Raw genomic sequence first — 21,761 nt, forward strand, 5'->3', positions numbered from 1 at the left:
GAGAGAGATGGGTATGTTTTGAAATACTTTGTATGTGAGGGTAGATTGTTTAAGGGAGCTTTGATTTTTATAAGGATGTACTGTTGTGTGATGACGGTGAATTTTTCATGTGCAATATAACATAGTTTGTCTTGGCACTGGAGAGAGATGGGTATGTTTTGAAATACTTTGTATGTGAGGGTAGATTGTTTAAGGGAGCTTTGATTTTTATAAGGATGTACTGTTGTGTGATGACGGTGAATTTTTCATGTGCAATATAACATAGTTTGTCTTGGCACTGGAGAGAGATGGGTATGTTTTGAAATACTTTGTATGTGAGGGTAGATTGTTTAAGGGAGCTTTGATTTTTATAAGGATGTACTGTTGTGTGATGACGGTGAATTTTTCATGTGCAATATAACATAGTTTGTCTTGGCACTGGAGAGAGATGGGTATGTTTTGAAATACTTTGTATGTGAGGGTAGATTGTTTAAGGGAGCTTTGATTTTTATAAGGATGTACTGTTGTGTGATGACGGTGAATTTTTCATGTGCTGACATGATGAGTCATGTGCAATATAACATAGTTTGTCTTGGCACTGGAGAGAGATGGGTATGTTTTGAAATACTTTGTATGTGAGGGTAAATTGTTTAAGGGAGCTTTGATTTTTATAAGGGTGTACTGTTGTGTGATAGTACAGATAGTGATTTTTAGGGTGTAGTATAATGATAATTTGTTGATTGGAATAGCTAAGGTTAGGTTTCATGGTTGTGTGAGTATAGTTATTTTTCAGGTCAATGGTGAAGTTACTTTTGGGTAGCAGGAATTCTGGTAAAGTATTAGCAAGACAACTTCTGTGACAATTATCGTGGTAACAAATATAACTCCATGTTTGTTGTACTAAAGCGTAGGTTTGTTTTAGAGAGTTGGCTGAGAGATTTTTCAATATTAGTTCTGTCTGTACTTCCATGACTTTTAAACTGCTATGAACCTCGTCCGCTGAAGTTAGTTGTTTGTATTGTTTGTAGTAAGTAGAAGGCCTTGATGGTTGGTGTCCACTGTGTCTATATGATTGTTACTGCGCTGTGTGATCTCTTTCGTTGCCAACCAAGTCATGTATTTGGTGTTCTGTTGCATTGTCACAACACCACTCAAAGAAATCTCCGACAAACATGAGAGATCTTTTGAGTTGTTCTGTTATCATCTGCTGATGTACGAGGCTTTGTAATACATATATATATATATATATATATATATGGCTAGGGTTTTTATTTAATGAAACATTTCAATGTCCTCTCGATGGTGTGTCGTATTTTCTAAAGCTCTGTGTAATAGTTCCTATAAAGCATATTAGTCAAGTGTTCTTAAATAAGGTTTGTAATTATATTAACCCTTTTGATCCCAGCGTCCGATTTTACGGACGTTTTGTAAGATCGTGTTCGATCCCAACGTCCGCATTTTCGGACGTTTTAAAAAATCACGTTCGATCCCCAACGTCCGATTTTCCGGACGTTCACAAAAATGTTTTTTTTGATACAATATAATCGGTTGAATACTTTTTATGTTATATTTAAAACCATTTGTAGATGAACACCTTTACAAAGTTATAGTATGTAAAGGAACTTTTAGTTCAATTTGGCAACGATGTTTTCGTTTCAAACTAGAAGGCTGTGGGCTGCTCGGTGCCATGTGCTGTCTGCTGTCATCGTCGTCAGTCGTGAGTGTATCGTCTGTTTGTTAGAGCTGTAGTTAACCTTATTGTTTGGAAGTTTATTGGTTACGTTATTTACAATGAGTTTATGATTCTTTGTAGTTATTTACAATGTGAAACAGGCAAATTCACCTCTTAGTGACAATACGATTAGTCGAGTGATAAATGAAGAAGAAAACTTTTCTAGTGATGAGAGTTTTTCTTGAATAATTTTGGCAGTGAAGTTGACAGTAGTTTCTCTGAAGTGGATGACACGGATAATGATCCCACATATGATCCAGATCAACCAGGACCATCATCAAACATTCTTCCAATTGTAAGTAGGCCTAGGATTTTATCGGAAAGTGAATCTGAGAGTAGTATTGATGGTGAAAATGTAAGGAGTAGGCTTACTACTATACATCAGCAACCTAGACAACCTTCTAGGCCTAGGCCTAGACATACTAATGGTAATTCAACTGATGATTCCAGTGGAGAAAATAATGAAGGATGGATTGATGTTACTGCAGAAAATGATCCAGGTTATAGTCATTCATTTTTCATTTTTTAGAATTGCCCGGCTTGAAACATTGTCCTCCCATGAAATACACCATCAATTGCTTACTTTAGGCTGTTTTTCACAGTTACATTGATGGAAATGTTTGTATAAAATATACAAAATATGTACGCTGAAGAAGTTGTCAGAAAGTTACAATTCTAATTTGGGACCGAATAATAGTTTGAGAACATGGGTCAAAGTTACAACTGCAGAAATTCAGGCTTTTATTTGTATCCTAATAAATATGGGTCTAAATCACAAACCTACCTATGCAAGTTACTGGTGGAAATCTAACAGTCAGAATTGTAGTTGGTTCGGGAGAATGATGAGTAGGAATAGATTTCAAGAAATTTTGGCATATTTCATATGGTTGATACACGGAACCTTCCTAAACCTAAGGAGCCAAATTATGACCCTTGTGCCCGTGTGCAACCCCTAATAGATCATATGAAATAGGATATCTAAGCACCATTATAGTCCCAATATGTGCCTTTCTATTGATGAAAAGTATTATACCGACTAAATGCCCAAAACCCCTTGATGCAGTATCTCCCTACAAAGCACCATAGATTTGGAATCAAGTTGTGGGTACTGTGTGATGCAGTAACCCACTACTGTGTGCATTTTTTTGTCTATAAAGGAGCAAAAAAATACCGATAGACAACATGTAAGGGAAACAGGCCTGGCCTACAATGTAGTTATGAAACTTCTTGATGTAGCTGGATGTTTATACAAAGGTTTTCATATATTTGTTGATAATTTTTTTACTTCTGTTAGATTGGCCAAAGCTTTGTACACTAAGTGTACCCATTTGACTGGAACAATTAGAATGAACAGGAAGGGTGTGCCTCAAGAAATAAAAACAAATTACACAATTGGGGAAAGAAAATACAAAAGGAAAAAATTCAATGCTGTTTACTTGGTTTTAGACAAAGGAAAACACAAAAAAAACCTGTAATGTTGTTATCAATGTGTATAAAGCTGGAGAACAACAAAAATAAAAAAAACGAGGAAATAAAATTATACATTACTACTAAACCTAAAATAATAAGAGAGTACAATAACTTTATGGGCGGTGTGTGGATGGCCATGACCAAATGTTACACCAATACATGGGTGATCGCAGGTCGGCCAAATTTTGGAAAAAATTAACTTTCAATTTGTTATCCAGATTTTGAATTCATATATTTTGTATAAACAAAATACCACCAATCCTATGACTAGACTAACATTTTTAGTGACTCTAGTTGATAGTTTATCTGCTGAATGGTTTGATTTCAAAGAACAGAGACACCCGATTCCAGACACCGATGTCAGTGATGATGAAAATCAAGGTGGAGGCGATGCTGGAATACTACCCGTTTTTTTGAAAAACTTCCTAATAAAAAGGAAAGAAATTGCTGTGTTTGCAGTGCAGCCAGCACCAGGACTGGGTGGCAAGAGGAAGAAATCGAGCTACATTTGTAAAAAAATGTAAAAAAGGACTACACACAAAAGTGTTTTCCACTGCACAAGTGTTAGTGAACACACCAGAAAAAAATTTTTTTGTAACAATAAGATCATCATAAAAGCAATTGATGAAAGCTAAAATATAACTATTCATGTTCTTTTGTTATAATTTGTAACTTAGCAAGTGACAATACTTAATTTTATCTGTACATACATTTTTCATGTGTTTTTCGTAATGTTGTGCCTGTGGAACTAAATGTGCATTATTTAGTTGTAAACCTGTATCTCAGTTATTTGTGAATATAACTAAGTCAAAATTTAGAATACAACTCATGTTTATATGTACAAGGACATAATGCTTTCATTTTTGAGCAGAAATTTCATTTTATGCCTTCTATATCAAATGGAAACAGAAAATTTTGAAAAAACATTTTTTTGGTAAGTATCATTTTTTTTCAAAAAATTGTGTGTGCATTTTTATTATAAATTCTAGGTGGGCTTATGTTGTAGTAGAGTCTTAGAGAAGTATATTAAAAAAAGAATCAATAAAATCCATTGATTAATAAAAAGTTTGTGTAACTTTTGCCGAAAGCACTACATTTTCAATAAATCTTGGCCGGGACTGGGGCAGATACCCGAGCGCCAGACGCCGGGACGTGGGCAGACGCCCATGCGAAAACTCCCGGGATCAAAAGGGTTAATATGCAAGACGATATTATGAATAAGGAGATTATTTATTATATTACAAGATGATATTATGAATAAGAAGATTGTTTATTATATTACAAGATAAGATGAGATTATATTTACATATTATGCGCCATATTTCTGAGGAATCTGTAATATTCCTTCTTTTTGCTTATATTGCCAAATCGAGGCTACATAGTTCGATAATAAGCAGTATTGACGTAATCAGTATGCTATGTTGGATACATTGTTTATTTGTCATAGCTCTGTAACAATCAAACATGTCATATATGTCATTTATATGGAATATATTGGAGTATTATATTTGTCTAGGCTTGTGTAATATAGAGGTATCTCATGAATATTGTCTTTGTAGAGTGCATCAGGTTATCATTGTTACCTACTGTCTTAAACAAGTATGATATATGTAGCACAATTTATCATGTTGTATGTTTTCTTATGCCTATGGCATGTCTGGGTATATCTCAGGTACAGTAAATATATATAAAGAAAGTGTATGGTGTTTTTCGGTTGGGGGAAAGTTCTGTTCTGTAAAGGGTTTTCCCCTATTTTCGTTTTTATGTTAATTCTGTTTATAATATTTAGATCTGTTATGGTTTATTCTCTTGCAGTACCTCCAAAACAACTCTGGAGCATTGTTAGTTTGAGGTGTAGGGGTTACTGAATGTTGTTTAAACCAGCACTGTTCAGTGTCATGGTTGTCTTTTATAGCAAACTGTGCAATAATTATTCCGGGTAGCAGTTTGTTACTAAAGGTAACGTTTTTGTTTATAGGTGGCCTTTAGATTTGTTTAGGGTAGTTAGTTATTTCCTTATATCTACTCTGGTGAGGACTAGGGGATTTGTCATACCTTGGCTTATATTGGGAGCTTTCATACCTGGGTTTATAATTTGGTTGCACCATAGGATCTGTTTTCTGCAACCTTATTGTACCTTTCTTACCAACTGTTCTGTGATTTCTAAGTTGTCTTGCAGGGCACATAAAGTGTTGTTTTTAAGTCCTATAACCTGTTCACATCTTTCTGGTTTCAGTCCCTGTATTATGAAATGTGTAATTTATTTGTCCTGTGTTGTGGGGTCATGTCTTTGGCATGTAGTCAATATGTTTAAAAGTAGCTTACAGTCGGTAAGTTTTTTCCCTATATTTTGTGTTCTAAGATCATTTGTAGGCTTTGGATTTGCGCCAATGGAATGAAAGCCTCTGTAAATTTTTTTGCAAGTTGGTCCCATTGTATGACTTCCCCTTGTTGTTTTTGCGTATAATGTTTAAACCAAGTTAGTGCTGTGCCAGATAAATGTGCTGGGAATGAAATTACTTTGGTGTTACCTGTCCATCTTTTGGAAGTTGCTGCTACTAGGAATTGTCTAAAATTGTCATTCCTGTGGGTTTTCACTTTGGAGGCCTGTGTAAGTTCCAGCTGATATTAATGGTATGTTTCCTCTAAAGTTGTTTTGATTCTGTGGTAGCGAGACTGACTCGTATTCTGTGCTAAGGTTGGGGGTGTTTATGTGTTGATTTCTGCTTCAGGATCATATACTGTGTCATATAAATTTATTCTTTGCTCTAGAAAATCCTCGATTGTAGCTAGATCCTTGTAGTTTTCCCTGTCCAAGGTCACTTGTACTTGTGCGTGTTAAGTTCTTGACTGCCGTTAGGATAGGTCTAAGTCCCGCTACTGTGTCTGTATCTCTAGATTGTATTCCATTTTTATTTAATGTTTATACAATATCATTTCCTGTGTATAGTTGTATCAAATTTTAAAATGCCTCAGCAATGAGTGGAAAATACAACGGGTTGCAAGCACTCGTTTTAGAAGAAAACAGTTTAGCAGCATGTGTACTTTGCACTGGACATTAATTTAATTGGTAGTACAAGCAAAGCATTGAATTGGGGTTCTCTTATTGCTGTAAGCTCTTAAGTTCTTTTTAATATTTCACTGCCTGAACATACAGATAACCGAGTGCTTGAAACAAGCAGGAACTGAAAAAAGTCCTTGTACCAAAAAGGACGACAACAACACGATGGCCATGTCGAGCTGATGCTGCCAAAGCTCTTTTGCGAGAATATCAAGGAATGAAGCAGACACAGGTGAAAATTACAGAAGACGTTGAGGATTCAAGGATATCAAGAGTTGACTACTCTGGGTTAAGTTTGAAAAATAAACAAGTTGGAGGCAGGGCTGTATGGCGTTTTTGAGATGATATAAATAAAGCTAGTGAATGTTTACAAAACCCTATAGATGAACACAGCCGTATCGTTATTGAAATCTTTGAGAAGCCTGCTTCAAGGGAAATGGGAATGTTTCGAGGAGTAAGACTCGAAAGCTATTAAATTAATTAACTGTCTAGATTATGAAGTTGAATCAAAACGTAAACGGAAAATAAATGTACATATAGCTCCTCTTGTACTGTGTACAAGGTCTGAAATTTGACCTGACCCCATCTGACACATTCCGGACCCAAAGCTTCATCACACTCATAGATGAACTTCAAGGAGCATTAACAAAGAGGGGTCAAGCATACAAACTTATCGAAACGAGGTTTGGGTTTCTTAACAAATCAGACATGCTCTCTAATGATGGGGTGTTAGCAACAAGCAAATATTAGTAGAAGCTACAATGAAGCTCTAGATGAATAATTAGACAACAAAGTTTTATAATTCAAGAATTTTTCCAACCAGTTTCAAAATGAATATGACAAAAGTGAAAAGCACATTAGTACAGAAAGGTGAATGCATCCATCAGCTTATGTTGAAAAAAAAAAAAAAACGTAAAATATTGCTTTCCTAATGTAGAAGTGGCGTTAAGAATGTACCCCTTTCCTTGATAGTGACTAATTGCTTTGCAAAAAATCATTCTATAACGTGAAATTGATCAAGAACAGACTCCTGGTCTGTATGTGAGAAGACAGGCTAAACATTTTGGCCTTGCTTAGTGTAGAACACATTCTGATACAAGTCAACCATGAGGACATCATAAACGGCTTCATGGCGGACAATCTTAGACAGAAACCAATCAGCAAGACTATAGTGAACATGATTTGCAGTACATTTAATTTATGGCTAAAGATTTATTAATAAGTTCTAAAGATGGGCTTGTACTTATATTGTTGACTTACCAATGTACTTAACATTAAAGGTTGTTATATTTACTTTTGTGGCATTATTAAAGTTGTCTAATGTCTTAAATTTTCTCATCCATATCGGTATGTTATAATTGACATTTATTATTTTCAGACCAGGCAATAGACAATAAATTCCTTTAAAAATCACCTTTTTGTGACTAATTTATCAAATTTTTCCTCGGACGAGGACCCCTAGAGCTATCCCATACTCCCCAAACCTGAACTCCAGGGTCTGCACCACAGGTCTAGCCTAGGGGCCTTTATTTTCTTAATATGGCCCTGGTGCTGCATCTGGAATCTGATAGTCTTGACTCTGGAATTTGGAGTCATGAAGAAATTCCAAATAAATGCTTTATATCCTTTTGACCTTAGAGACATCAGTTTTAGCTAATGTTAAAGTATACTAAATGTATGGATTAAAAATGATTAATATTTTAGTTTTAAAAAATAGTGCTTTGCAGAAGTATTAGGTTTTTCTTTGTACAAAGTGCCCTTAAAAATTTTATTTTTTATGAATTAACAATATCCTATCAGCTGCATGTAAGATAGTGTTGCTATTGGTGTCCTGAAACAATCAGGCCATATGAAATATGAAACTGAATCAATCAAAAGTAACATAGAAATTAAATCTCTTAGTTTCCATAACAGAAAACTTACTCTAGAATTTCTTTTGCACATTGGTATGACCTAGACAGTTGAGAATCAATCCAAACCGCTAATAATTTTACAACTGTACTTGGTTTGTGGTGAGGTCTGAATGATATACTGGTTTTTTTTTTTTAGATTGCAGTGTAGATATAGTGTGGACTACTGTGTAGATAACAATAAGAACATTCTTGATCGTGGATATTTTATTCTTAGTTTGATCTATTACCAGGACAATAATCATTATGTATATGCACAGGTGAAGCTTGCCAACCAGGAATCAGAGCTGGTGTTGCTACTCAAGAGGATCCCGCTAGGAGAGCAGGAGCTGGCTATTATACGAGAGAGGGCTCACCAGTTACGGGAGGGTTCCCTCAAGTCTCGAGGAGAGGCGCTGCTACCTATCAACCTGGCTGGCTTCCTTCTGGACGCTCTTATCAACACATCAGGTACACAATCCAGCCATGACTGTTGTCGGTGTCCTGCGTGCTCATTATAGCTTGTATACCTTCAATATTCTGTGCTGTTGCAGCCAACCGAGAGTGCCGCTGTCAGCTGATCAACCCGGGACTGCGCTTGGCGTCAGACGAGACATTGGGCTTTGAGGCTGCCGTCGCAGCGCTAGGCCTAAAGGCCAATGTAAGCGAAGCTGACCACCCACTTCTCTGTGAGGGCACCCGGCGCCAGAGGTAACTACATTGTTTTGCTTCTACTATTCTATGTTATTTGAAAACATTGTATCTGAAGCAACAAAAGCTCTTACTCCCTGAGAGAGAGCTGTCCATTCCACTCGCTGCCAACATCGTGTTGTCAGCAAATGTTATGTCTTTAATCTAAATCAGGGATAATAGGAGTGTCAGTACTAATACTGTGAAAAGCCACTTGATATTAGGTTTTTAAAAGTTTAATTTTTATTCTTGGATGATTTTACTGTTTTGGAATGTTATCTGTGATTGCCATGTTAGTGTGGTGTTTGTAATGTGAATTGCTGAGAGTTTTTTGGGATCAATCTCCATTGAAATTAAATTAGGCTATTGCCATTTATATAAACAATGTTGAAACAGAGGGGACCTGGCCATCTGTCTGTTGATGCTGTACAAGGATGACCCCCACAAGCTGGCCCGTATCATGGACAAACTGCTAGATCGTGAGGTACATCAGCTCATAAAGTGTTCAGTGCCACCCAGTTACTACTCCAGCAACCCACCGGTGCGCAGTCAGTTCCTGCCCACTGCGTCCACCCGCCCCCCACCCAGGAAGGACCTGGAACACCCCCCACCTCTGCCGCCCCCTGAGATGCTAATGGATACCACCATCATCAGTGAGTGACGATTAGTCTTTATCACGATTCTCCGAGTATCACGTTACATCTTCAACTTGAATACAGGCATTGTTCCAAGGCTTGAAAACTATGGTGTTATTTCTCAGACCACAAAAAAGATCTCTAGTCTGAAAACTGTTTAGGTAGTTAGACTATGTATTACATTTTGTTCAACTCATGTTAAGTGGTCATTGATTATTTGATCAAATAACAAAAGATATTTAAAATGAACTACTTTGTGATTACTGGCCATAAATGTTTGTACTGAACGTCAAGCTGGATGTTCATGCAGGCATTCTATAATTGCTGTGTAGCCTATATATGTGGGAAGTGATAATGTTATTATTTAAGCTCATTTAAAATAAAATCGTATGCATTACCTTTTTTAAAAATAATGATTAAAAATGTCTTCGTCCACATAACAGATTTAAGTCAGTTTAAAAATAAATATACAATCATTTTTAATAAATACTAAAAAGGGGATAACAATCTGACTAAAATATAACGTTACAATTAATGTAATAGGTAAAAGGACAAAAATAACTCATAAGGTTTCGAATAAGAAGGATAAGCATATTTAATAAACTTAATCAACAAGTATATAAATCAATGTATAACAGATATGAAATAGGGAATAATAATATTACTAAAATAAATAATCTAAAATAATACGTAAGAACAATGCTTAAAACTAAGAGTGAAAAAATTTGAACAGGTACATTTACACATTTTTTATACTGAAAAAGGATTTAAGACCAACCACTTGTGAATTTTACTTTTAAAGCTATTAAAGTTGAATTATTTTATTTTCACAGGTAATCTATTTTAGAAACTTATTTTTTAGCCTATTACTGTATAGTGTGACTGGATTTTACTACAACGATTTTGTTTGCACGGAGCTGGTTGTGAGGAATGAGTGTTTGTTGTAGATGGAGCCAGCAGTAGGCCACAGAGTTGTACCAGTGCAGAGCTGGAACAAGGATTGGTCAACCTGTCCCTGAGCAGTCCAGGCACCAGCCTTGTCACCCCACCCCTGACTATGGGCACCCCTCTCACCCCTTCGACCACTAGACCCAAGGAGACAACATCCAGGTTTGTTCCTATCCTCCAGCCAATAAAGAAAGCAAGATTCAACTAATTGCTTATGTTTAATTTAATGGCCACGAATATCCAAGGAGGTATTTGGCCTTAACCAACACAACGATCTGCCTCCACTTCTTCTGACTTCCGGATCTCATTCATTTGATAAGCACTTGTTCTTTCAAAATTTGCTTGATTAACCCTTTGACCGCCGTGAGCCACTATAGTGGCTCACCGTATGCGATACCTTGAGCGCCGCGGGCCACTATAGTGGCTCTGTGAACTTTACGCCTTTGTCCTTATAGTTCAAACAAAATATAAATAAAATATATTTATATCAACTTTGAATTGTATTGCTCTGCTTCATTTCAACTAAAAAATATTGATATTTACTTGTTTCTACTGTATAGTAACAAGTGTACCTTCATTCTACAGCGGAATTTTTGAAATTTTTTGAATTTTACTTAAATTACATTATTTTATGCAATTTCTGTGGAATATATTTGTAACTTTTAGTATATGCTCAAAACAATATGTACTTTTAGGTTAAAAAACGTTATTTGAGCCCAAGTTACTTATTCAGTGTGTTTTTGGACCTCAAACTTAAGATTTTTTTTTTTAAATTACGACAGGCATACATACTACCTACTAAACAAATGTAAAAAAAAAATAAAACTGTAATTTATTACATCAACTGAAAGTACATCTCTTCCCCTCAAAAACAAAACCAAAACTAAAAGGCTAGCTCAAAATTTACAAATGTTATGTAATTTAATATGTGACCATGCAAAAACGGGTGATTTTGCCGTGGCGGTATTGGATCCGTGCGGTGCTCAAACGTCTGGCGATCTAGTGAACGACGGCGCGCGGGAGCGGCGGCGCACTAAGGGTTAAAGTGTCATTTTCCTGTCTTATTGTATGCCTGACCCACCACATACATTGGCATTGTTTTCGGTTAGAATGTCAGGTGCTTAATAAAGACCCTTCATTTATTTGTTATGTTTGAATCTCTACATTACTTTTTCTCATGTGGGATCCAAGATTTTCTTAGTAACTTTTAAAACTCATTACCTTATTGTTTAAATTTGGCTTAGAACTCATGATATAGAAATTGGTCTTATTATTTTGTGGATTTCAAGTTTTGTATGGGTAGTTATAAGCTTTAAAAACAAGTTAATTTAAGGCGAACATGTGTCTGTTGGCTGAATTTATTTGACCTTGGTTTTCAGATTTTCTCTATGTTGATGCTGATCGTCGTGCTAAAGAATTTGAATGTGTTAACTTGCTCAAAGCTGTAATAATCTATTGTAAAACGTCTGGAGTTATCATGATTTCAACCAAAATACATAAATTTAGTTTTTTTGTCACTGACTTTGAGCCCTACTTCATGGGTTTTCTTATTAGAAGTGTTGGTAGATATTGAGACTATCTTTACTCTATGCCACAAGAACTAGGTCATCTGCAAAGGCAAGTACTGAAATAGTCTTCCCTATCTTTATCCCGAACTCAGGATTCTTAATTTCCTTTGGTGTCCCTTCCAGGAGCTTTAATTATAAGCAATAGCAATAAAGCAACTAATTACTGTAGAACATTTCAGGACTTTGTAGTGCAGTATTTGTATTTGTTTAGCCAATGGCGCAGTGTAGTGGGTACGGCGGTTATCGCAAGATAACCAGATTAAGCAACGCCGAGCGTGGCTGCTGCTTGGACAGGTGACCGCTGAGCGATCCTGTCCTTGCAAGCGGCCCGCCTGCCCGGCCATTGGTGGTGGTTCGGAAGTCACCTTTAAGCCGTTGGTCCCCAGGTTAAGTGTTAGAGAGGGCTTCTTAGCCCTAACTTCGCCTGGTAAAATAAGACATTCTTTACTTTTTACTTTTTTTTTTATTTGACCTTGAGGCCTGTACTCGTCTGATTAGAAATTCAGGCTGGCTATTTTTACCCAGGTTTCGCACTAAGAACTCTCTTCGTAATCTGTTTCAATGTCAGGACTGTCTAAATAGTTACATGCAATTTTAATAAGATATGTGACAGAGTTTGAGACATATTTTAGATGTATTTATTTATTATCAGGTTTAAAGGAAAACGAGCGTATCCATCAATACCAAACCAGCCGTCAGAAGCCGGAGCCCACTTTACATTCGAGTTGGCCAAGACTGTACTGATGAAGGCCGGGGGAAACAGTTCAACTTCACTGTTCACACAGGCCTCCACCTCTCAGAACCATCACGGGCCTCACCGAGCCCTACACATGTGTGCCTTCCAGCTGGGCTTATACGCTCTGGGCCTGCATAACTGTGTCAGTCCGAACTGGCTCAGTCGCACGTACTCCTCACATGTCTCGTGGATCACTGGTCAGTGTAACATACCATCATAGGACTAAACATAGAATTTTCTATACCAGTAACTATGGAACTGTTAGAATTATCTACTCAGTCTAAATATTTTGAGTAGGGGGTAAAATTTTCCCTCAAGATAAGCGAATCATAATGGATTTTCCATTTTTGCCTTTTTTTAACAACATCTTTATGAAGAAACTTGATAAAAAACCCGTGGTTTTGGTTGAGTTCAAACAGAAAATGTTGTAGACAGTACCTTTGTTGTTTTTCATCATCAACAAATTTCATTTATCAAGTTAGTAGTATTTCTTCTGCTGTCCACCTCACAATGGAAGTATTTTTGAGGTGTTAAGTATTAATTTTATTAAGAGATAAGGATAAGACTATGTTTTATTGGAAGAAAATACACACAGAAAATATTTAATCCATAATTGTTAACAAAATCATTGTTTTTTATTCCATTAAATAAAATTGTAATTTAGATCTAGTAATGAAAAAGAATCAGAAATATTGAAAATAATTATGTTGACATTTGAATTATTGTGTGGCCTATATCCTTGGATACTACAGGATTTCAGTAAATGGGATTGAAATTTTATAAAAAACTGTATGAATATTGTTATTTCTGTTTCTTGAAAGTCAGCATTTAAAAAATAATTAATTCTAATTAAAAAAAAAGTTTTTGCATTAAAAACTAGTTTTATGTGATGAAATTGTGGTTATTTTTATTCAATAAACAAGAATAGGTAAGATTTATTGAAGATAATGTATGTCAGGTCAAGCCATGGAGATCGGGGCACCGGCCATCTCATTTCTGATGGACACATGGGAAGGACACCTCACACCTCCCGAGGCTGTCAGTATCGCCGACCGAGCTTCACGTGGCTGTGACCCCAATATGGTGGCGGCGGCGGCACAGCTGGCTCTGTCCTGCCTACCCCACGCGCACGCACTCAATCCCAACGAGATACAACGTGCCATTCTGCAGTGTAAGGAGCAGAGTGACATGATGCTGGAACACTCCTGTCTCACTGTGGAGAGTGCGGCCAAGGGTGGAGGTGTCTACCCGGAGGTGCTGTTCCAGGTGGCCAAGTACTGGTACGAGTTGTACATCAGGGTGAGTGTTAGTCTACATCATCGGTATCCTGTCACAGGAAGTGGCCATATTGATTTGTTCAGTGTAGATAATGGTTGTTACTGTCTCTAATCTCAGGACACCCTTTTCTTCTCCTAAGGGGTGCCTTACTACCGTGTACTAAAGCCTCAAGAGGCCTTTTCCACACCCCAGAAGTGTGCTGTGAGGCCTACCAGTTAGCAATTTAGCAGTTTCACAAATCACGGAAAACAACCAATCAGGTCTTTCTGGGGAAATTCAACACCCTTGTGCAGATTGCCGAAGATGGCACAACCCTCACAACCCTTCCTTACTATCACAGGCATAAAGCAGATGTTCAACAGTTTCATGCTGTTCTCATGTGTGAATTTTTGACAAAACAATGGACACTAACTGATTTTAGTATAGCGCTTGATATTTCTTTCAAATGCCTTACTACACATATATATTTTCTTTTACACAGCATTTTTTTAAAGTAAAATTTTTCAAAAGTATTCGTTTTGACATATAAAAAGTAATTTATTTTATTTTTACATGAAAGCCCCACACTGTTATCTACTTTTCTCTGTAATTGCCATAAATATTTAGACACTTATCGTATCTAAAAACTACCTTTTGTGTACTGTCTTCATAGAAGCTACCTGATATAACAGCAACTGCAATGCGAGTGTTTTGATGGTACTTGACCTTCAAGATGCTTCTTCTGATGACAAAACAAATGATAGTCATTGAGCGCTAAATTGGGGGATTATCAAATTGTTCAAATTGTAAAAATGCTGTGGTTAGATCTTGAGTTTGTTTTTCTGCATGTGAACAGACATTGTCACAGAGCAAAACATGTTTCTCGATAAAAATGTCATACAAATACTTGTTGAAACTCTTCTGATAATAATAATAAATGTGTCTATGTTTCTCATTCAAATACATGTAAATACAGTATACAACAGTATACAGCTTGAGAAAAATATACCAACCTAAAAAGAAGAAAAAATCTTGCCCTTGGGTAAATTCATAGTTAATGTCTTAATTAAAAAAAAGAAAAAAAAAACTAAGCAGCAAACCCAAGTTCTACAATAATATTATGAAAATACAAGCAAATTTAATTGTAAACAAACTGAAATTATTCTAAATTATTAAAGTTACACATGTTAATTAGAGAAATCCAATCCATCATCAATATAAAAACATACATTTATAAAGTAAGAAAAGAATATTTTTACTAAACAACTAAATATGTTTTCAACATCTTTAACACTTTTACTCAACAACCAAACCTTCAGTTAAAAAAAAATATATATAGATCAATTAAATTTTATCTCACATGGAATTTAATTTAAAAACAGAAAACATTTCTGAAATAAAGAACAGTTTGGCTCAGATATTCAAAAACACTGTTGAGTACTGAGTCTGTTAGTATAACTAGAGTTGTCAGTAACTGGTCCAGTGTTACCACTTAATACAACAAAATTACTAAAACTTTAAAAACATATAAACATCTCAATGTTAAATTATAATTTCTAACAAAAAGTTAAAATGAATGTTCTCTATTATTAGCATTATGTATCAATCTTATAAATTTTTTCTGAAGGAGTATTAAATTAGATAAATTTGAAACATACGATCTACCCCACAACGATAATCCATACTCCAGCGAATTAATCAAAGAACAATAAGCCTGTCTCATGACTGAGTGAGGACAAACTGATTTCAAATAAAAAAATGCCCTAAGTGATAACCGTAGAGATTTTTTCAAAGAACTCACATGAGGTTTCAACAATAAGTTTTCACTCGAGTCAAACCTAGATATTTAATCTGACTACATTTATTAATTACTCTACAATCACGTACGTAGATCCTTGCTGCAGTTATTGAATGTATTCTTAAAGATGTGCCAAAATTACTGGATTGGGACAAAGAAAAAGTCATATATAATGTTCAATATAATAATCATGTATTCATAATACATTCAATGATAATTTATTACAAGCAAACCATATAGATATTTTATTTAGGTCATCCTGCATCATTGAATATAATTCATCAACAGTTGATGCACTATAGGAAAATGCTGTGTACCATTAGTAACTGCTGTCACCTTACCATTGAATTTTCCAGAGTTAAAGTCATTAACAAAAATTAAAAACAAAATAGGCCCAAATACTGATTCCTGGGGGACTCTAAAATGTAGACTTTCTAAACAGCTTGTGCCACTGTTTATTTTGACAAATTGCTGTTGACCAGTTAGGTATATCTTAAACCAGTTCAAAGGGACACCTCAAATACCAGCAGATTCTAATTTATCTAAGCAGCAAACCATGATTAACAGTATCAAGATTCAAGATGTCTTTATTAGTCATTAAGCAACATAATAAGTTACAATAGACATCGTCAGACTATTGGGCAGTAATACTTAAAACATAATAATTTTAGAATTGGAGACTTATTTTAAAATTTTAGTACAAAAGAGTTTATTGTATTGCTTGTAGTTCTTCAACTACACTATGTCGCTTGATGAACGTGAACGTATAACACTTCTTATTATGGTTGGTTGGGGAAACAACAGACGATCACACGAGGAATTGCTCACTGATAGAAAGGTTGGACAGCACTACTAAAACAAGAAAACTAGAATAGCCTACTATGAATAGACTGGCTAATAGGAAAGTCCAAATTGCGACCCAAAGATAAGAGCTTTCTAATTGTTACTGTTATCAGGTTTTCCCCATTATCAATATATTAGAACCAAATTTGTAATCCTTGAGGATAACTAACATCATAATTCACTTCTGTACAACTGACAAGCATAATGTAGTATTTAGCTGTAGTATTCTTTGGTTGCAGTTTTGCTATACTGGGGTTATGGCTACTAATAAAATGTAACCAAGTAAAACCTTTGAACATCCGCCATTTTGTACTGGATCAATCTTTTTGAGTGCGGTTTGCGGCATTAAACTCTGCTAGTTAAGCCCTTTAAAATGATGTGCATATTGACCTATGCTTCTATTTAAGATTTCCTTCTGACTCCTTGCGGGACGTCCCCATGATGATACAGAAAACTGATAGTTCCTTCAAAAAGTAGATTTTTAGGTGTAGTGTTGATGTACCAAATCTTGTTGAGTTATCTGTTATCGTTCAGAAAATATTATACCTGTGCAGGACTTTATGTACACCCTGTATATACACTGCTTCCTCCTCTTATAAGGGGAGGTTTCCTGCAATAACTACTGGGTAAATTAAAACCTAGTGGAGGATATAAAAGTAATTCCTCTTCAACAAGCCAATATTCATTAATTGTTGTTATATCAATAATTATATAAGTTCATTGATTAGGTTATATCAAAGGTTTTACTTAAGAAGTACAGAAGACAATTCTTCTGACATTTTAAATATTAATCTTGACGATAACAATTAATCAGTAGTACTTTTACTCAATGAGATAGACTTAAATTGTATTTTTATTTCTGTCAGTGTAATGGGAAGTAAAAAAAGGAACATTCATTAATAAAAGGTTTAAAATATGTTGAAGAAAGTTGCTTAATATCATCGGAGATACATTGAAATGAATCAAATAGGTTATTAGGAATGTTGACAAAATAATTGTTAAAACAGTTAGCAATTTTACAAGTATTAGTTATTAAGCTATTATTATTCTGTAATGTTATTTTACTACTACTGGATGAATTTCCTTTTATAATACTATTGACTAAATGCCACAGTTTATAATTATTACTGTATCTTAGAACTTATTAGTGTAATATCTGTGTTTAGCTTGTCTCACCCATGTTGATAATTTGCATTGAAACTTTAAAAAATTTCCTTATTCTTTGTAGAGAGGTGTTTTTTTAAAAGATTTATACAACTTATCTCTAATAGTAAAAGCCTTAGATAACCCGCATTCATTCATGGTTTTAACATTTTAGACGAGTTTAGATGTAACATTAGTTTTTTCTAGGGTATTAGTATGTTTATTGTTATCGATCCAAGTAGACAATTTATCATACAATAAATTAAATGCCAAATTAACATCAGTGATCTCCAAAATATCCTACTAATCAGTATTAATCAACACTAAGTCGTTTGTAATCAATAAAACATCTATGATGAACTTTTCTTTCTGCAGTTCCAAGGTGGGTGAAATTCACAATACATGCCGCAGATCTATGTTACATCTACGTCTATCACTTACATTTGTTTCAATCACTGATACCCTGTTAGCTTCTTGAACGCTGGAACTAAACCATATGTGGTGTATAAATGAGAAAGAAATACCCTGCACTCTAGTGTCTAAGTCAACAAGTTGCTGAAACCCAAGAGTGGCCATTTAATCCCAAAATTCATGACTAAGGCTATTTTCTGATTTAATGTTAATATTAAAATCACCCAAACACATAATATTTTCTCATTTAATGTTAGATAACAAGCACATCAAATCATGAACAACATCCCTTGCCAATGATAAATGCCAACGATATAAGCCTAAAACATAAAAATAAATATTATTGAAACAACATAAGACCAAACCCACATCATAACTAGGTATATTACATTTACACAGAACCGATACCGACTACTTGTCACAGCAGAGTTGCAAGGAGCAAATATTTGATCAACTATTTATGTTATATAAACGGCTTCCTTCTCACTTACCAACCAAGCCTCAGACAATACAATTACTTAAGGTTTTACATGCAAGCAATTTAAATATGCAATAAATGAATCCACATTTTTGTGTACACTCCTAATATTTGTGTCACAATAATAAACCCTCATTCTAATTATAAAATTGATTTACATTTAGTAATGCTCTCTAAAAGTGCTGAACTGAACATTATTTACAATTTAAAACTTGTTTTACATTAAAAACAGAACATAATCAGTTATACAACTGAAGACATAAAAAAAACTAGTAACTGAACCATTATGATTTCATATGCACATTTATAAACAAATTTACAGAACAAATTACTCATTTGAAATTATGTGTGTGTATGCAGATAGTTACAGCTAGAGTTACATTTAAGACCTATTTTCTGACACAATAAAAACTAAGCATACAAACAAATGTTTCTTTTAAAATTATTATTCTGTTACACTAACATAAAAATCAAATTTTTCTCCTTTGCTTAAAACAGAAACGCATTATTATAATCAGAAAAACAATGTATAAAATAATACTTTCCAAAAGAAGAAGTAATAAAATTTATAAAGCCAATCTGCAATCCTTAACCCTTTGCGATCGGTCGTCGACTATAGGTCGACCGCGGCAGTTTCACTGAACGCTCGCATGTCGACAATACGTCAACCGGATAATGTCACTGCTTGTTTGGCCTTTTTTCTAACCTATTGCTGTTCGGTATTTGAGTTATTCAGTACTTTGGACTTCTATTTTGGTTACGTGAATGCTACGTCGATCTTTATTCACAATATAGGAGGCATTAGAAGTGAAAATAGAAGACCAATACAACTGACGTCTGCACTTGCGTCGTGTTTACAAATATGGCTGGTCCAAGTACAAGTTTTACTGACGATGACGAAATATTAGATGATTGTGATAGTATTTTCAGTGAAATTAGTATCCAAAATGAAAAACAGATTATTGAAGAAGACCGTGATAGTGATTGTGAGTTGAATCATAGTGAAAATTCTTCTGAAAACATTGTGGTAAATGATGGTAACCTAGACGCCGGTAACCTAGATGACGAAAGTGATGTGTTTGGATTGGAAACTTTAGGTAATGATGGGGAAGAATTTGATCAATTCGTGGATAATGTGATAGAAGTAGGACAAGGAGATGCAAATAATAGAGGTAGGCCTAGGCTACAAACTAGTAGACTAAGGGGAAGAGCTAGACATGTTACCCACAGTAGGCCTAGGGCTGGAACAAGGCAAAATTATAATATATATAATGTATTATATATAATATAATATAATGAATAACATGTATCTGACGAGATCCTAGTGCCTTTTCACCTGTATTCATGTAATTTTGGTTTATTACATATATGTATAAAAAATAAAAATTATGTTTTTATATTTTTTACTTCTTTTTTATATTTTTTAAATGTTACTTAAAGTTATAAAAAAATACTATAAAATAATGTAAATAATCTTTTTAGGTTATTTACATTGATATATAAAGAGAAAAAAATAAAAAAGTTGCAGAAAAAGGGATTTAAAAATTGCATTTGTGTATTGTCAAAGAACTGTAAACTAACAGAAATTAAATACGACCTGAGGACAGTTGAAGCAATTTTTATTGAGACCTCAAAGGGTTAATAAAGAAAAGAAAACAATATGCGATAAAAGAATGTTAATTTCCATTAACAAAGAAATTATGAAATTTCTGTTCATTTTCATTTTATTATTCACTTTCTGCTCAAAATCGGTGGTGATCATTGAGGGTTATACCACTCCGTTTCTCATAATGTCCACTTTCAGTGAATGATTCTCATTTGACGGAGGCATTTGAAATATGCATTAACAAAGATACAAACAGTTGATTTTTGCAGTAATTGCATCTGTGGCTTGCTAACTAACAGAAGTAGGTAGACAGTGTGCGAGATGGGATACCGACCGCAGCGCTGTGGCAGCGGAATTTAAAAAATGTTACATACTTTAAAAAAATGTCTCGTAAATTAATGATATGAGTCCCTATTGTCATTGTTTAGTAGTGTACTTGTTTTAGCCTTTTAATATTACATGCCAGTACAATTGAGTAAAATGTTATCTTACTGATTGAATAATTTATTCTATTACATGGAAGTATTTATATTGTAGCATTCGCCTGGTAATGGAGAGGTGTTCATGGAGCAACAACCCGAGGTACAGCAGCCAGAGGAACAAGGTCCGCCAGGGCTGGTGGAACAAGTGGTGGTGTGTGGGGAACCTCCACCTCAGCCCCAACCCCCACCTTTACCTCCACCCACACATCAGCCTCCACCACCGTATCATCCTCCACCACTCGCTCTGCCTTATACCATTGCACCCTTCGGTTTTACCGTACAACCTGTGCTTCAACTAGCCCGCCATCCTCACCCTCATGTCACCCATCAGGTCTATCATCTCTCCCCACCCACCTTCCAATACCCGCCACATGCTGCCAACAATCAACCCGCCTATGCTAGCATCTCTCAGGTAATAGTTGTACCATTAAACTTTACACTGTAGTGTATCATTTTGTAGAAACAAAGGAGAATCTGTCATATCTGAAATTAAGGAGGTGTCAAAACTATCGTTCATGGTCAAAGATATAAAATAGCATATATAAGAACATATGGTTTCTCAATAGAGTTCTTAGAAGTGTGCTACTGTAGTTCTACTAAACAATAAATTTGTGGAGAAATCTCTCGTGGTAATCGTGAACACTACCGCTGCGTTTATTATTGAATATGTGGCAGTTTTGAATATTTAGTTGTTTTCAAAGCAATTGTTTCATCCAACAATTGATAATACATTAAAATTTTAAGAAGAATGAATCATTTTACTACTTTTTAAAAAACATTTACATAATTTTGTTGTATATTAATGTGTTTAACAACACATAGTAACTTTGGTGAGGTATTTTATAACACTATAAATTTATTTAGGTACTAATAATTAATAAATATTAAGATATAAATAATTAATTTTATAAATATGCCTTCCCCACTTGTATTTTTAATTCTATTGGTAAAAACTATACATTGTAAAATTGATTTACATTGATTTTGAATCAAATTTGAGAATTTAATTTAAAATGTTATATACATTGTAATCGA

General features: G+C 34.8%; 1 protein-coding gene across 4 annotated transcripts in view; it reads left to right on the plus strand.

Moving 5' to 3' along the window:
• Nucleotides 1-21,761, plus strand: part of LOC124359064 (zinc finger SWIM domain-containing protein 8 homolog) — a 130,784-nt gene that overhangs the window by 64,110 nt on the left and 44,913 nt on the right. For all 4 annotated transcript variants that reach the window (XR_006922102.1, XR_006922103.1, XM_046811471.1 and 1 more), the window contains exons 14-20: nucleotides 8,413-8,602; nucleotides 8,686-8,842; nucleotides 9,218-9,474; nucleotides 10,404-10,566; nucleotides 12,625-12,905; nucleotides 13,667-14,007; nucleotides 20,782-21,138. Coding sequence is in view for 2 of the 4 variants with exons in the window: in XM_046811471.1 (XP_046667427.1) it covers nucleotides 8,413-8,602; nucleotides 8,686-8,842; nucleotides 9,218-9,474; nucleotides 10,404-10,566; nucleotides 12,625-12,905; nucleotides 13,667-14,007; nucleotides 20,782-21,138 (1,746 nt within the window). In the remaining 2 variants the exon portion in view is untranslated. The remainder of the gene's footprint in view (nucleotides 1-8,412; nucleotides 8,603-8,685; nucleotides 8,843-9,217; nucleotides 9,475-10,403; nucleotides 10,567-12,624; nucleotides 12,906-13,666; nucleotides 14,008-20,781; nucleotides 21,139-21,761) is intronic.

Source organism: Homalodisca vitripennis, chromosome 4 (genome assembly GCF_021130785.1).
Source record: "Homalodisca vitripennis isolate AUS2020 chromosome 4, UT_GWSS_2.1, whole genome shotgun sequence".
In the NCBI taxonomy this organism is placed as follows: Eukaryota; Metazoa; Arthropoda; class Insecta; order Hemiptera; family Cicadellidae; genus Homalodisca; species Homalodisca vitripennis.